Source organism: Rhipicephalus sanguineus, chromosome 11 (assembly GCF_013339695.2).
Source record: "Rhipicephalus sanguineus isolate Rsan-2018 chromosome 11, BIME_Rsan_1.4, whole genome shotgun sequence".
Lineage (NCBI taxonomy): Eukaryota > Metazoa > Arthropoda > Arachnida > Ixodida > Ixodidae > Rhipicephalus > Rhipicephalus sanguineus.
Window position 1 is genome coordinate 60,799,301 of NC_051186.1, and position 17,102 is coordinate 60,816,402.

Here is a 17,102-nt window from a genome sequence, read left to right on the forward strand (position 1 = left end):
CAATGTCGTCGATAGGCTGCCTGTCGGTTGAGCTGGCGACATGTCGAAACCTGAAGTTTTGCGTTGGCGAGGTATAGGCCATCGAGGTTGGTAGCCCTGGAAAGTGCTACGGAGACCAACTTCAGTGGATGGCGCTTATCATATCCGTTGACTACCTGGCGTATGTGGTCCATTGTGACTAATATGTAGTTAGGGCGTTTGTTTTCGCAAGGGCAAACTGTGTCCTCTTACACGAGATATTTTTGTGGCGTATATCGTGGTTGCGATGGTTCGCAGTCCCACGGGCATCCATTTAAATTCTATTGAGGGGTGTGCGGTAGTGATATGCTTCGTCAAAGCGGCTCTCAATCAATCTGGTGTCATTCTCGGCGAGCATGCGGTGATCGCTCATCCTCATAAGAAATGAAGAGAATACTGCGCCATTCTGGCGGATCACTTGGACGAGTGGATGGCAGTCGAGCGTCTTCCAGGGGAGTTCCGTCTTCAGCTCCATCACTCGCTTCGAGTTTCAATGTGTGTGTTCGTGGTTACTGTGTTCATTGAAATTGTGAATCACTTGTGGCACATACCCACACTACATGAACTGTAGTATGCGCGGGTATGTGCCACATATAACTGAGGGAAAGAGTTTGAAGGCGTTCGTGAGCGGCGTTTTGCGTTATCCATGTCATGACCAGTGAATCGTGTTCGTCATACACTGATCCCCTGCTATGTAAATTTTTGCATATTACAAGCTATGGAGATAACCAGGACTGCGCCCAGACGTAGGCGGCTAGATAGACAGATACGTAGATAGAAACGATCAAAGTTCCTAAGGTTCGCTAAGAAATACTTCACATTTAATAAAGTTACCTCCTGAATTTCACGCACGCATATTCGGCTTCACAAATGGAGCTCTAAGCGCGAAAGGTACATATCGATCTCCGGACAGCGTTTTGGAAAACGCACCTCGTGACAGCTTAGAATGCTTGCAGGAAGTAGCATCGCTAAAACCAGCATACTTTTTTTTTCAGCTAAAGCGTGTCGATAGCCCCGTTGATTAGAAGTCACGACAGAATGTGTAGGCTGGACGGAACGAGGGTGCAGCAAGAAATAGACAGAGATACGTACGTATCGGAGGAGTAGGACTTCATTTGTGGGGTTCAAAATTGAATTGATTTATATCATCAGCTTGCAAACTTTCTCCGTGACAGATTTTCTTGTAAGCACGCGAAGCCTAAGCTGCAGGCAACTTAGGTCTCTAGCTTGGCGCGTAGAATATGTTGAGAAACGTCCAGCTGTAACATTGATGTGGTTACTAGTTTGAACAAAAGATCAGCTTTCAGTAAAAGTACGCAAAACCAGCATAATTGCTGAAATACGCAAGCAGATATAAAAAGTTTACTTACGACTGCACCGCCTCATGCATAAAGGATACGTCTGGAAGGCGTTACCCCCTTTTAGGCAGAGTTTGCTGGAAAACTGGAGGCATCTTCCACTATTAGAGGAAAAGTACCATTTATTGTAAAAATTTCTTGAGCACTCTCCAAGCTCTATCGTCCGGCTGCAGATAGGATATGGCTTTTTATGTGCTGCAAATGAAATGCAATTATCAGGATACATTAACCGTATGAGGAGGGTACAGCTTCGGAAAAGAGAAAATATTTTCAGTTTCTTTGCAACTACTTCTACATACAGTGCATCGTAATGACTTATGTGCTATCTTAGGCATGGTATAAATTGTTGCTAGGCATATTAAACAAAACAGAAATCCATGGAAAGATGGAGACTTCAAGTGATGAAAAGTCGTTAACAGGATATTTCACAGGAGCATACGTTACAGAGAAATGACTTGTCTTAGGATAAACTTAAGAGAAATACTCTTATGGTGAGAAAACAAAAAGTGGAAAATAGCTGTTTGCACAGCTGGCAAGCCAGTGACATCACTCTTATTTAATGTCTTCGCATCTGTGCAAACGAGGACTATATAGTTGAAACTGCATGCCCAAATAAAAGCAGGAGTTTGCAGCAGTTAAGACAGAGCCAACTTGTTTCACTACACATTCCCATATATTCCAGTCATTACGCATTTGTTATTATTAACCTTGACGACCTCGCCACGCACTCCTCGAAACTTTCGGCCAGCACCCATCGCCTTGATTTTTACCCACCGGAGAATGCTGACCAATAATCTAATCATGTAATTTCCATTCATTCTGCCTGCTTGTCACATATTTAGTCGATGTCATTTCAAATACCGCAAGTATCTTAGGTTGGCTCTGTTTTCATGACAATCATTTACGTTTTATTGCGACAGCGATCATAGGAACACTCTCGGCGGGGTTTTGTTGTCGCCGTCCCCTTCCCGTTCCATATGAAGTCGATGTCGATAACATCGCCCCGTGCATCGTAAAACCGAGTGTGCGCTGCGGACAAACGTGGTTGAAGCAGAGATTAAACGAGCTGGCCATCTCCGTCGCACGAACGGCGCATGCGATAACATCGCAAGGCCTGCAATCGATGGCTCCTCAAGCACAGAGGAAACGCCTGACCGTCTTTCGTCGCGGGAAGGAGCAAGAAGGGGTGCTGCTGAGGGGAGGGTGGAGATGTTGCGTCGCTCGAGCAACAACTGCGAACAATGGTCATAAGGGCGTGTTCGTGAGAGCTGGCTCGCTCACGCTATGTCGACAGACATCACTATACGGGTCGTATACGAGCTGCGCTATCACCTTGTACTTCACGTTGAGACGACAGACAACACGAAAACCACTTCGCTCCCTGAAACGACGGTATTCGCTTAAACCAGCGTTTTGTAGAGTTGTGCAAGATGGGATCGAAAAGAGTTAGCTGCTAGCCTTATTTCTTATAACATTCCAACTTGTTGCTCTCGAATTCATTGCGTCTCCCTTGCGGCGAAAGTGATTTTTTTCTGAACAACTATATTACAGTACTTCCTATTGTTATGACAATCGTGAGAAACCTCGCTTGCCTCCTCCCCTTCCTTGTTTATTTGTACTTAAAACAGCGTCAAAGCCGCTACCTCGCCCTCTTTAGTACCCGTGACGGAAATGAAACGGTGCCTTTGGTGGTGGCTACCTCTGCTGATGCCTTCGCTCCTCAGGAGTCGTACTTTTTACTGCGATAGCAATTGTATGGACACTCTCGGTGGCTTTTTGCCGTCGCCATTGCCGTCGCCATGGTGTCTTGGATATGTATATGTATACATATCTAAATAAAAACTGCAAAGAAAAATAAATGAGGCAAAAACATGTCCGGAGCGCTCTACCGGGATTCGAATCTGCGACCCCTCGATCCGCAGCGCACCGCGTTAGACAGCTCGGCTACGCGCCATCCGGTCTTCCGAATACTAACGGCGAGCTATTTATATGCATCATTTACCGTTGGAAGTACACAGAGCTCGGAGGTGCGTCAGAGTTTGCAGTATCACCCGCGTGATTGCCCGAAGGGGGTGCTTTAAAGCAAAGCTCCTAGATTTTGCTTCAGCTTGAAAACTGCCCGTGAGACGCGCACTAAAAAACACGCTGTTTGGCGCGATGCGCCGAAGGAGAAGAAACGTCCGCACTCAACGAGTACTCTCCACAAACTCTCTTATTGACACGTCGCGTGGGTAAAACAGGAATGCCAGAGCGGCGCCCCCTGTCAATCGTACAATGCAATACCGAACCGAAACCGAAACACAACATGAGCTTGTGCAGAGGGCACGGAGGAAGACAAGTTTCAGCGCAGTCGCATTTTCAGCGCAGCTTAAGAAACTACGGTTTTTAAAATTGCGTATCTATGTATTTTCTCTTAAAGGAACACACCACCTAATAATTACCTAATGATGTTGCGCCTCAGATATGCATAACATTTACTTTTTGATCGACAACGTTCACAAGTATGAACAGCCGTACCAGTTCAAGATGGGTGGGCGGTAAGCAAGTGGTTCAACTTTGGTCGGGTGGCTGAATCGGGTGACGTGCCGGCAAACAGAAAGACAGACAAAAATTTCTGCGTTTAAGTTCCCCAAAAAATCACATCTCCCGCTAAAGGGGACCATGAGGTGATGCGAAGCAGCGTTTCGGCATGTCGAGCCCGCGTTTCAGAGGGGAGAGGGGCAATGAGGAGAGGGGAGTGGAGAGGAGGTGTGTGGAGAGAGTTTGCGCATGCGCAGTAAGGGTGGTCACGCCGCACACGACCACCACCACCATCACCACCACCACCGGCTTGAACTCCGCCATAAGATGCTTCGCATCTAAAAGTGGCCCATTTCTGCACCCTCTCGCGATGTGGAATGCCGGGTAAACAAAGCGTCGAATGCCACCACGCAGCAGGAGTCGTTGGGGGGGGGGGGGGTGTTAGGTCACTCCGTGCGCCGCAGTTTTCAAGAAAAAATTATTTAAGATCGTTGGGTTGTTGCGGGCTGCTCCAACATCACGGAGTACCAACTGTGACACTTGTTAGATCGCGCTGTGTACGCCTGTGCATTCTTTGCGAGCGTCCTTCCATGTGTTTGAGCAGCGCGCTGCCAGTGTCGAGCTGTGACCGTTGTTAATTCGCGCTCGTCCTGTGTTTGTCCTTTTCGTGCGCCCTTTGCGTTTGAGCGGCGTGCAGCAAGCACCGAGCTGCTTGCGGTTCTTCGTGTGAGTTTCTGATTTCTTGCTATCGCATTCATTGCTTTGCCCTTGCAGCTAAAGTGTGACTCTTTTTCTAAGAGCTTTATTTCATCTATAACTGTTTGACATGAAATGCGTAAGCAGAATAAAAAAGTCTATCATTTTTTCTACATTCTAAAGCTAAATATTCTAAATAAGCTGGTTGTATAAACGTTCATGAAATTTGTTATATAATTTTACCTTAATGACTGGTTCAACCGAAGAATAAATGTTCGCCTTGCATGATACAAACATATCAGATTAAATCGGCTGAGGCTGTAGACATCATGAAATGTTTTGTTTGACGTTGGGTAAGGCATACCATGCTCAATGACGCGCCTCCGAAAAATTCAGCGTGCACATTTTCTCTTGTTCATATACGCATTCTTAGAATCAGGAAATTTAATTGAAAGCCATTACATAACTTGTAGCTTATTTACTTTGTGTGTAACCGGATCGCACGATCCAGCCGCTATTTGTACCACTGTTACGGCGCCATCTCACAATCTCGATATTTAAGCATGTTATACTATGTGGATGCGAAGCAACATTCACAACTGCTGTTTCACTACAGAATAAATAATTTAAGTACTCAGGCATGTCGTATTGAAAACGCTGAGGGTGGCTCTTTTTTAAAGGCAGTACATCTTAAATCTACACCCACTGAGTCGCCAGCACACTTATTTTAGCTCCACCTTCGTTAACTGGAGGGTTGCCGTTGGTGACTACTTTCCGCCAAATTGGCTACTTTACGACCCCGTCTGGCGACAAAACTTTCAGGTTGGCGTCGTGGCTACTTTCTGGCTACTTTTCACTTATGCTTTGGTGCACTAACTAGCCATTGTTTATGTGATTTGCAGATAAAATACTATCTTTCCAAGCTGTTTTGTCCTATCAGCCGATGTTAGCATGCGACCTCTCCCCACCAGCAGGCTGGTGGGCACCCAAACACAACGCACGGTGCGCCTGCAAATTCAAAGTGGCAAAGTTGCATGCATGTTGGCAAACATGTAACTAGCACGCTGCTCATGCTGCTCGCGATCCATACTGATGCTACGTGCAAGTTTCTAATTCTATTGTGCAGAGCGTGTTTTCGGGTGAACTTGACAAAAACAGAGATCCGCGGCCGAATGAATTCGGACTATTCATCTTAGCTATATTTGACTATCTTAAGCCGGACTGGTAATATGTAAGCTCTACTACTCTAATTCGATCTGCGGCTTCAAAGAAAAACTGTTGCAACGTTTTGTGTTCATGCTGACTTGTTGGCTGGGATGTTTCAAAATAGCTCTCAAGTATCTCTCAAGAACTCTACTCTATATAAACCATACGCATGGTGCACTGAATTTATTATAACTTATTCTTTTATTTTCAACTTATTTTGGGATTCAAGACCAAGCATGAGGGCAACTGCGCTCTTATTTTATGTTATCCCTTATTCAAAACGGCATCATTTATTGTTGAATGTAAAAACTCTACTCACAATACCGCTTTTGTGCCATTTGAATACAAATTTAGTGATTAACCTAAATGACATCGCTACTTTGGCTACTTTTAGCTTGAGTCCTAGGTAGTTCTCAACTCCACCCAACGGCAATCCTGGCTAACTGCATTATGTGTTACAAGGCAGAAAAAAAATACCGGAATGTTTGCTTTGTGGTACTAGTCGCTTGTGATAATATGGCAGAAACAAAAGCTGCGTACTTACGTTGGCAGGCAAATTGGCAACGCGATTCTGTCGGGAAGACCGTTCCCCGTCCTTTACAAGCGGTGTGGAGGAGCATTTTACATTCCATGTCGCTATTATCGAAGTACCAAGCAAGATAGCGTGTTCCACATTTACGCATTACGTTGAAGCCGCATCTTCCTGACTTCGTTCCCTTTAGAGCTGGAAAGTATTGTTTACTAAGTATCATGACATGGTTCCACAGTATCGTGAATGACCCATAGTTCCGTATTAAACTGCATCCGGGGATTTTCCGCCAGTTTGAATTTTCGAAGTTACTAGGATGCGCAGCGAAACAGTAAGTCTAGCTATACGTGTATCATACAACAAAAAAGCCTCGCGCATATTATTTCCTGTTTCTCTGGCCCCAAAATGAAGTGCTCTCATATAATCTGCGCATCTTCACATTAACATAATTGAGAAAGAGTAACGAGTTTAACACTGCACTATCTTCGCGAAACAATATCGTTTCTTCCACAAAATATTTCCTCCTCAAAAAGCATCACTACTCGGTACTAAGGAATGAACTCGATCACGCAAGTTTTATCAGCGAGCTTGTACTTTATACGTGAAAAAAAGGGCAGCTGAAGATAAAAAGATGTCTGGCTCTTCTTTAATAGAGAGTAGATTTAACAGCGAAGCTGTTTGAACCGAGCATTGGTCCGTGACGGGTGAAGAGAAATGATCACCACCATTAACCGGCACGTGCTCTCTTCATCATCTTCTTCCTCATCGTCCTCTCCTTCCTGTCCTGATTTGCTATAAGAACACGTGCGGCGATTTGTCCTGCGTGGGATGCAATAACTCTGATGGGCGAGGGAGCGAGTAGAGAGAGAGAAAGAAAAACAAAAAGAGAGAAAGGAGGAGAAAGAAAAATTCTTGTCAAACAAATTTCATGGCGAGATCACAGCAGAGCAGGTGTGCACGTAGGTGGTCCTGGCTTGGCTAGGCTTTGGCGCTCCCTCCTCTCTTTCCCACCCCTGCTATATGATGCTATACATGGCTATGCTTGCTGTCTTTTTTCTATCTTTTTCTGTTTCTCTGTCTGTCTCTTTCTTTCTCTCTGTTTGTTTCTCCCTCTTTCTATGTTTTTTTTCTTATTCTTGCCTTTCTTTCTAAGCCTTTTTTCGACTCTGGAGTCGTTCTCTCGCCTTCTATCTATTTCTCTTTCGCTCTCTCTGTACTTGTTCTACTCTTTTCCTTTCACTCCTCCTCACCCTCACTTCCCTTTCCCGCCTCTTGCTATACTATACTATACTATACTATACAGGTCTATGCTCTAGTCCGATAGCGTGCCTGGATAGCGAGTGGTTATGACGCTCGCCTTCTTCTGTTCGAATCTCGCCTCGCCAAGAAATTTTTTTCGCCAAGAATTTTTCTCTTTCTCTAGCTTTCTTTCTCCCTGTTTTAGGGGTGTGCGAATGTTCGCAAATTTCGAATAACAATCGAATAGCGTTATGTTCGATTCGGTACTCCTATCGAATTGTGATTATTCGAACTACCCAATATTTCTTAATGGGTTTTTCATTAAGCGCGGGTCGACGTTGAAATGAAATAAAACTAGGTGCGGGTGAGATAATGTCCGCCGCGGCTGCTCACGGTGGTGCGCATCCGAGTTGTATAATTTCAAGGGACTCTGCCACATAGGTCCGGCTGAATTTGAGCGACGGCCTGGGTAATGACTTTAAGAGCATTGGTCAATTTCGGCTATTGGTGTAGATATGGGACTTCAAAAACCCCACAAGAAAAAGTCTAGTTGGGTCAAATCGCACGATCTTTGTGAGCATTTCAGGCCACCTCTGCGAGAACCACCATACCCTCAAATCATTTATGCAGAATGTACATTGTTGCGTCCGCTGTGTGGCACGTAGAACCGTTCTGCAAATCCACATGCCGTCTGCGTCTATATACCGTTCAATTTCGATCAAAAGAAATCGGCTGTTATCTTTCCGTAGCACTCGCCGTTGACGTGGACGGCCTCAGAAACGTCTTTTTTCAAAAAAGTACGCACCAATGGCGCCATCGGCCCAAAATTCACACCAAACAGAAAGTTTTTGTGGATGGACTGCCGCCTGGTGAACTTCGTGTGGGCTGAAGTCATCACATATACGGCAATTGTGCTTGTTAACATAACCATTCATCCAAAGATGTGCCTCGTCGATAAGCATGATTTTTCGGCGCGACGTTTGCACGAACGGTCGTTTTGATAATAAAATTATATCATTTGGACGTGTTGATCGATCGCGTAACTGACCATGGTGATTGGGCATCAGTGACTGAGTAATAAACAATAGATTAGACAGACGCCACCGAAGCAACATGGCCGCCACAGATTGCCAGGATCGACCCGCCTCGAATAAAAGACCCTAAACTTTTCGAATAATCAGTACCGACGGAAAACCCCTAAAGGCACAATCCTTTCGAAGAGCGAAGGCTAATTTTGTTGTTTTACGTAGTAAATTGCCAATATGCGTGCCGGTCAAGCTTTTGCTGGACTATGGGATCTTTACCCATCACCGCGAGGAGAAATGTTTGCTTTAAACTCTAGTGTCACCCAAGCAAATGTGTACTCAATCCACTATCACTATCATGAGATGCATGATGTTCACTCACGAAATATTATTTGATTTTAGGTCTTAGTGTTACTTAGAAACTGGTGACAAAGTACCACCCGGAATACTCAAGGAACTGCTGTATTCACCCTACAGTTAAAAAATACCTCAAAGGCGCTGGTGCCTACTTTATGCGAGCTTACCTCAGCCTACATAATTGTGGCATCTTCTGTTTGGTAAATGTAACGGTAATGTTAGTTCTAAATTTTTTCAATGCTTTTCTGAGCTAAAACATTGTAGGATTAAAGCCCTGTCTTAAAAATGATCGCCTTACTATTCGAATACTATTCGAATAGTATGCGATACGTATTCACATACATTCTTTATGATCACTACTCCATTCGTAGTTGATCTGGTTCAAAATTTCCTATTCGCACACCCCTACTTTCTCTCTTTCTTTCTCTTTGTAGTCATTCTCTTGCCCATCAGAGTTATTGCATCCCACACCGGACGTATCGGCGCACTTGACCTGGGAGCGAAGCAGGAGGGGAGTGTAGAAGGCGATGAAGAAGAGGACGAAGAGAGCGCGTGTCGGTACATGATGGTGATAAATTTCTATGTACGACAAACGGCAAACCTCGAGTATAAAAGCTCTGCTGTAAAAGTCAGTTTCCTCTACCCCATTTTGTCAACCTTTTTGAATGTCTACTTATGATACTATTATGAAACATTAACGACATCGTTCATTTTTCACGTTTTGCTTATCATTCTCCTGAAATTCGTTTATAAGTGCTTGAATTGTATATAATATGGCATGCTCTGTATTTACCCCCCTAGTTTAGTGCTACAATCAGTGATTGAAAAAAGCACAGTTTTCCTGAACTACGAAATTTTCTGTTACATATCTGTGCAGAAGGATAACCTTATAATTACTGCACTTTTACGAAAACTAGACTTGAACTGCGTGTGTAAACAATAGTCTGAGATACTTTTTCTGCTCATTCTGTCTACTCACATTGGCATGTTTGTTTGCATTCATGGTGTGTTGCGAAAGTGTTGCCTCCGTCCATGCACTGGCCCGGCGGAAATATTCTGCAGGTTCCTGCCACACCATCAAAATACCAAACCTCTGCTGACGCTCCACAACTGGCCGTAATATGTGACTGTGTGCACAATGCTGGTATGGCGTGGCGTGTCCCTGGAAAGATATGGCGATGGTCGTTTTGTAGGACACATCTGACAAATTTCGTACACCGGGTACACTTGTCTACCTAGGCAAACCCGTTGTAAATGCTGAAAATACCTTATTGCTTTGTGAAGCAGGTGCGTATGCTTCACAAAAGTGGAGAAGGAATAAGCACTGCCTGAACTGAGTGCAGGAAGCATGTGAAATTCAGACTTAAGAATTGTTCAGGATGTGTCTCTCCATTTTTTGAAGAGTGTGGGTTTATCTGGACAGGTCATACAATTTATGTCGTGAAAAGTTCCTTGGTAATCTATATAATCGACAGAAGTTTTATGCCAGGTGATTCGTAGCCGCTGTTATCTCATTTCGTCTCAAAGCTTCATTATATGCCTTAAACTACCTCAATGTAGAAACCAACAACTTTATTTTAAGAAACAATTTTATTAAGAAGAATTTGTGATTACGTACAAAGAGATACATACACAGATTATGACACAGTTAATTCTCCAAGACCACGAGATTAATGTGATTAAAAGAAACAAAATTACCGAAAGTAACATACCTTTGATTCTGTTGTTTTCGTAGAACAACTTGGTTCCTGAAACAGCAAAAAACGTATGCAAAAACACTTTTTTTTTTCATGAATGGCAAATGAGCAGAACGGCACGGGATAGCGTTAAACAGCCCAAGTCGCAGTAATTGTGGCGTCGGCTGGTTGTCCGCGAGCGGAAAATCTCTATAGATGCAAAGAAAAAAGATAAGGCGTTTGAGCCAAAACCGAGCACAGACATTCTGTGTGGTAGTCATGTGTTTTCCACGGAGCCACGCCACTGCCTGAAACTGCGTTAAAAAAAATATCCCATAAAGGTATCATACAGGGCCACGAGTCGAGTTAACCAATGTAATACTACACGGTACAAGCTTATGACTGCACAGGAGACACACCATGTGGATTGCGTAACGAGTGGGTGGTTTAAAGCTGGCCAGCAATCATCAACAAAGATGGCCAGCCAACATCAACAAAGTGCGCAGCTGCATAGGTGCGCGTATTGTCTCTCGGACACGTATTGCGTAAATCGTCAATTCGCAAAATGAATAATTATGGTGCTGCGGACGCTTCGTTACTATACTTGCAGTAGACCCGGCCAAAGTTACGGGCAAAGACCTACTATGCGTCGCGGCTCGCTTGACGTTTCCAGTGAGAAGGAAAGTATGGCAAGCGAACGAGAAGGCGTTGCGAGCCGTGCCCGATTACGCTACCGCGTGAAAATCCTGTAGGTGAAGTTTAAAGGGCCCCTAAACTACCAACAGACGTTCGCGTGCTTCTGTCCGTGCCTTTCCTCTATCGACAACAGCCAGCGCCCGATGCAACCGCCGTCATGACGTCACCTGTATGATTAGGTGACGACGCGAGCAACACACGCTGTCAGTGGACGAACAAATGCCTAGCCTGTTTTCTGCTAGCAGATGCGCGCGCTTCTTGCGTTTTCACCTCGGACGCTGAGGAAAAGCGCTCGGAGAGGCGGATAGACGGGCCTACGAATGCAGCCTAGCGAGGGAAAGAGCGAAACCAGAAAACGCGTGCAACTCCGCCAGCGTTCGCTGTATACTCGTGCACAACTGCAGCGTCACAACTAAATTTCGACCTCTGAGTGGTTTAGGGGCCTTTTAAGCCTCATCCAAGTTTCTTTACCTACTTACCGTTGCTTTGCTGCCAAAGAAAAACAAGAGTACTTTGGACGCCCTCTTCTGAGTTGTCAGGGATATTGAAAACGTCGAGCTCTTTTTATCGACGTTGCGCGAAGAAGCTTCTGCCGCAGACAGTTAACGAGAGACGTGGGTCTTGAAAAGTGTGTTTTGAATAGTTGTGTGAACGAAACGAAATTTGATACACTTGTTCAGTTTTTTCAGTGGATTCCAAATTTCTGACTAGATTTTTAATAGCTACATTAGAAGAAGAGATATGCTAATTCTACAACGTTTTCTAGCACAATTCTTACGGGGATTCTTGGCACCTTCTTTTCGTCAAACAGAAAAGCAATGTGTGTGACAAGATTTCCAGAAAGCTGATCTAGCCGATGATGCTATTTATTTTCTTATTACGTTGTTTACCACATGATAATTCTCAATAATCGTAAAGTATATGAGGCAAACATTTTTCACTCGTATTTGCATCCATTTATTTTGCATTCGAAGTTCAATGAAAACAATCAAATTAGCATCATCGGCTAGACAAATACTCTGGCAATCTTGCCACATATTTTGCTTTTGTGTTTGACAAAGCATAGTTGCCAAAAAACACCGTAAAAAATATGCTCTAAGAATAGCATATCTTTTGTTCTAATGCAGATAATAAAAATCTACTTGATTGAGAATCTGCAGAAAAAAAACTGAATAAGTGTATTAAATTTCATTCAGTCAGCCCAACTGATAAAATTTCTTTTTCAAGACCCACGTCTCCCTTTAAAGCAAGGACTTGAGTGGCAAGCTCGCAATAATGTTCCTTCAGTGACAGCAGCATACAATATGTGAACTCCTGCATTTTCGATGGAGGCGAAAATGTTTGAGGCCCGTGTACTTAGATTTAGGTGCACGTTAAAGATCCCCAGGTGGTCGAAATTTCCGGAGCCCTCCACTACGGCGTCTCTCATAATCATATCTTGGTTTTGGGACGTTAAACCCCAGATATTATTATTATTAATATGTGAACTCTTTCCTTACCACGCCACTACGGGTTAATCACCGGTGACTGATGTATTCGAAAACGTAGTTCCAGGAAACTGCCCCCGGAACTCGACTTAGAGCGCCACCTATACGACTGTATACGAACTGTAGTTGCCGTTTCTACACCGTTCGAATTTCCATGTTTTCATCTCACGGCCAAACCATTCGAACTTTACGTTTCATCTCTCAATTTAAAAGTCGTATAAGGTATGGATGAGATCACGTGAGTGCGTGAGCTGCTGGTCCACTTCGTCCACTTCATCTTTGCGGGGTTAGCGTTAGTAAAAAAAAAATCAAAAGCGCAAATATCACGCAAGCTGGGCCTAGTCACGGGCTGGAATGACAGAGAAAGAGCGTCACAGCGGAAGATGCTAGAACAGCTAGAAATTCCGCTCGTCGTAACAGCCGTCGCGAGTAAGCCACTGCGGATGAAGCTGTGGCAGCGACGCGAAGCAGAAGCAACAGCAGAAGCTACAGACGAAGCAGAAAGTGCAATAGAAAGCTCAACAGCAGATCAACAAAAGCTCCAACTAGGTTATCGCTTTCGCATAGAAAGTTCCAAGAATCCGCAGGAATTTTTTCCTGCCCCACATTTTCTTCATCCTGGCTATTTCGTATTTGACATGCAATACAGCGCAAAAATTAGGTCCTTGAGGGAGGCGCAAAAGTAACTGCTGATGAGAATTATTTGCTGCTACAATGTTTGCATTCTACGCATCAAATAATACCTAGTGTATTTTAGAGGGTACTTACCGTGAACGCGCATTAAGGAGATGGCAAGTAATATGCAGTAAAGCAGTTCCATTATTATTCATCTAAGGTAGCCTTAACATACCTGCCTCATTCGAGCCGAAAGAACGAAACCGTAGGTCCATACATGGCTAATGTTGCTTACGCACTTTGCTTAGTCAGCGTATGATTCAAATTCTTTGCAAAGTAGCTCCGATTCTACTAAAAACAGGTTTGCCAACTGGAAGCACTTGCGTCGTAATATAGCAACGCTCACTATACAATAGGTATTGCCCGCAGCTGGAGAAGAAGGCTTGTTGAATGTATCGCGATGTATTTGTTTCTTTTGGCAATCGTTTGAAATACTATTGTCCCAACTTCGTTTGTCTTCCCTGCGCTAAAGTAAACAACAGAACCTGTCGCGAGCACCTGCTCTTCATCGATAGTACAGAAACTTTTGCTCTAAGGAACTGCAATGAGCATCTAGAAAATAAACTCGTCAAATAAAGGCATGTCGAATGACGTGACATGCGACAAGAAACTGTATTAAACTTTGATCTAGAGCAAACCGCATTCGCGTTTATAATTCCTCACACTGCTGCTAGCGGGAACATGATGCTCAAAATATTGCATCCTCGAAATTACCGTTATGAACAAACTGTCAGCCATTTCAGGTTGGGAAAGTGTTCACGTGAGCACAATGCGTGCAGATTTTAGGGGCGAAGCTCCTTAAGCCGTGGGTGTGTCCTTCCTCTGTGACCGGTTTGTAACCACTCGACAACGTCATCTTCTTCTACTGCATACCAGAACGCGCGCTTCTCACGAGCTAGTATGCAGTTCTGGTATGCAGTAGCAGAAGAAGACGACGTTGACGAGTGACTCTCGTGCGTGTTCGCCTGCTCTTTCGCTTCCTCTTTCGCAGCGAGTCATCCGGATGGAGCAGGTGGCTGTAGACAGTAGACGAACAAAATAAAAGAACATAATAAATGTTGATTTGTATATACGACGCACACAGTCTCACGTCTTTCTTAATGATGTAATGGGCGAACTTTCACGGGAGGGTTACGGTTTTACCGATGATCTCCCCCTCTCAAGCTTCGCCCACTTATCATCATTCATTCCGTGGATATGGCGTGATTCTTTTTTTGGGTGGTGATGAAGAGAGGTAATCAACATCTACCCAGTGCTGAAGTAAAACGCAAGCCAAGCGAGATTTCAACATTTCATAACGCAGCTCCTAGGCGCCCGTTACTGCGTTGTGCGGCGTCGCCGTCGTTGGTGTAACCGATAGACATGAAAGAGTAACCGACACACATGAAAACTAAAAATAGGAAAAGAAAACCCAATATCGAATGGGATTTGAACCCGGGCCCGGGCCCGGGCGTCGCAGTTGAGTGTTCTACCACAGAGCCACGCTGGTGCTTAAACTGATCCCCACTCCGGACTGGGGATACCCATCTAGACTGGCATCCGGACTGGGGTTACCTCAAGGCCGATGGGCCCCGAACGAGGCTGTGGCAGCTCGCTCAAGACCTCAACCTTTCCCTGCACACCGACCCCAGGCAACCAACGTTCATCGGTAACAGCGTGTGCCACGACACCACCCCAGACCTCAGCTTCTGCCGCAGCCTGCGCGACGCGCGCTCATCCAACACGCATCAGTCCTCAGCAGTGACCACTGTGTTCTCGCCATTCAAGTCCGCACCTTCCCGTGCAAGCCCCGCCCACACATGGCCCACCATACGGATAGGGACGCTTTCCGACAACGCCGGCTGCACTCCGCCGCCTTGAACATCGAGGACCTTTCGATGTGGACCTCGAAGCTACTAGCGCACCGGAGGTCCGCTAGTAGCTTCGGAGGACCATCCGGTAATCGACTCCCGCCTTGCCCACCTGTGGGCCGCTCGCATGGTCCTAACGAACCGTTGGCATAAGCAACGTCATAACCGTCGCTTACGCCGCCGCATCGCGCATCTTGATCGTACGATCGAGCAACACACCACCGTGCTCTTGCCAACAATGGGAACAGCTTTGCTCGGCGCTCTCCGGTCAGTTGGGCTCCAAGCAAACCTGGCATTTCCTCCACCACCTCCTTAACCCTGCATCCGCCAAGTCAGAGGCTTGGCAACAATTAGAACGAGTGATCCGGGCCTACCCGGCGACACTTCGTCACTGATGGCAGACGTTGCGGCCAAATACTTCCAGCTTCTGCCTCCTGGCACACCTTGTCACCCTCTAGCGTCCCACATCGCAACCCCCAACCCAGAACTGGACGCCGATATTATGGAAGCGGAAGTCTACGCAACATTACTTAAGCTACGCACCACTTCCGCCCCCGGTCCAGATCGCATCCCCAACAAGCTCCTCCGAAACCTCGATGCCCCTTCGGTCGCTACCCTCACTTCCTTCCTGAGCGAGTGCTGGCGCTCGCGCAACCTCCCTCAGGCATGGAAACACGCTCGCGTGGCTTTCATCCCCAACCCGGGCAAGAAACTCACAATCGATAATCTTTGGCCCATCTCACTGTTGTTGTCGCTCACTTGCAGATGTACACAGCCGCTAACCATCTCCTTTCCCACACTATGCTTGGCTTCCACCCCCATCTTTCCACCCAAGATGCCCCTTTGCAACTCCACCATGACCTCCTCGATCCACCCATATTCTCAGACACTGAGGTTCTCCTTAGCCTCGGCCTTGAAAAGGCGCTTGACCATGTCTCGCATTTGGCTATCCTTGCTGAACTTGATGCCCTCAACCCCGGCACTTGTACCTACAACTACATTGGCGTGTTCCTCACCGCCCGTACGGCCGAAATCATCATAGGAGACCTCCCGTCTCCCACGTACAAGCTTGGCCCTCGTGGCACCCCTCAAGGTGCCGTATTCTTGTCCTCCGCTCGCTTCCTGGCATGCTGGACCGTATCCCCGTTGTCACACACTCTGTACGCGGACGACATCGGTCTCTGAGTCCCGTCGGGCTCTGACGGCCACATCGAGCAGACGCTGCAACGCGCGAACCGACGTTGTCACGTCCCACGCATACGCGGCTGATCTCACTTGCTCGGCGGCCAAATTCGCCGTGCTTCTCAAGCGGCCTCCCTCCCGGCGTCGCTATAAATCTCCTCAGCCCACCTTCACGGTTCACGCCAACTCCGCTCCCGTCCCGTAGCCGTTTCCATGTCGCCCTCCTCAGCAGCTTCAGGACCAGCCATCACGGCCGGCACCGTTCGAAGACCCTAAGCCGTAGAGGAGGAGGTGGCGGCCATCGCTTTGGCTGCGACCTCGGCGGACGCTCGGCGTCATACTCAATGACTCCAGACAAGCTATCTCCAATATCGCGCGAGGTCCCGTCTCGCCTGCTGTCCTACGACTCCTCCGCCCGCTACTGCTGCAAGACGACCAGCGCCACTTTGAACTGATCTTTGTACCCGCCCACGGGTCACCCAGGCAACTGAGACAGCTCACCAACACACTCGAGGATTCGTCGACCAAGCGGTGGGCCCCTCAGGGTTGGACACCCCGATGTCGGAGCACCTGGTCGCCTACCACAAC

The 17,102-nt window shown here is 46.2% G+C and overlaps 1 protein-coding gene across 1 annotated transcript in view; it reads right to left on the reverse strand.

Annotated features, from left to right (window-relative positions):
* Nucleotides 1-13,800, reverse strand: part of LOC119373553 (papilin) — a 28,218-nt gene extending 14,418 nt beyond the window's left edge. Inside the window, exons 1-4 of the mRNA XM_049411148.1 lie at nt 13,576-13,800; nt 10,661-10,696; nt 9,928-10,110; nt 1,389-1,571 (exon numbers count right to left, since the gene is read on the reverse strand). Coding sequence (XP_049267105.1) covers nt 1,389-1,571; nt 9,928-10,110; nt 10,661-10,696; nt 13,576-13,627 — 454 coding nt within the window. The 5' untranslated portion in view covers nt 13,628-13,800. The remainder of the gene's footprint in view (nt 1-1,388; nt 1,572-9,927; nt 10,111-10,660; nt 10,697-13,575) is intronic.
* Between the last annotated feature and the right edge of the window lie 3,302 nt (nt 13,801-17,102).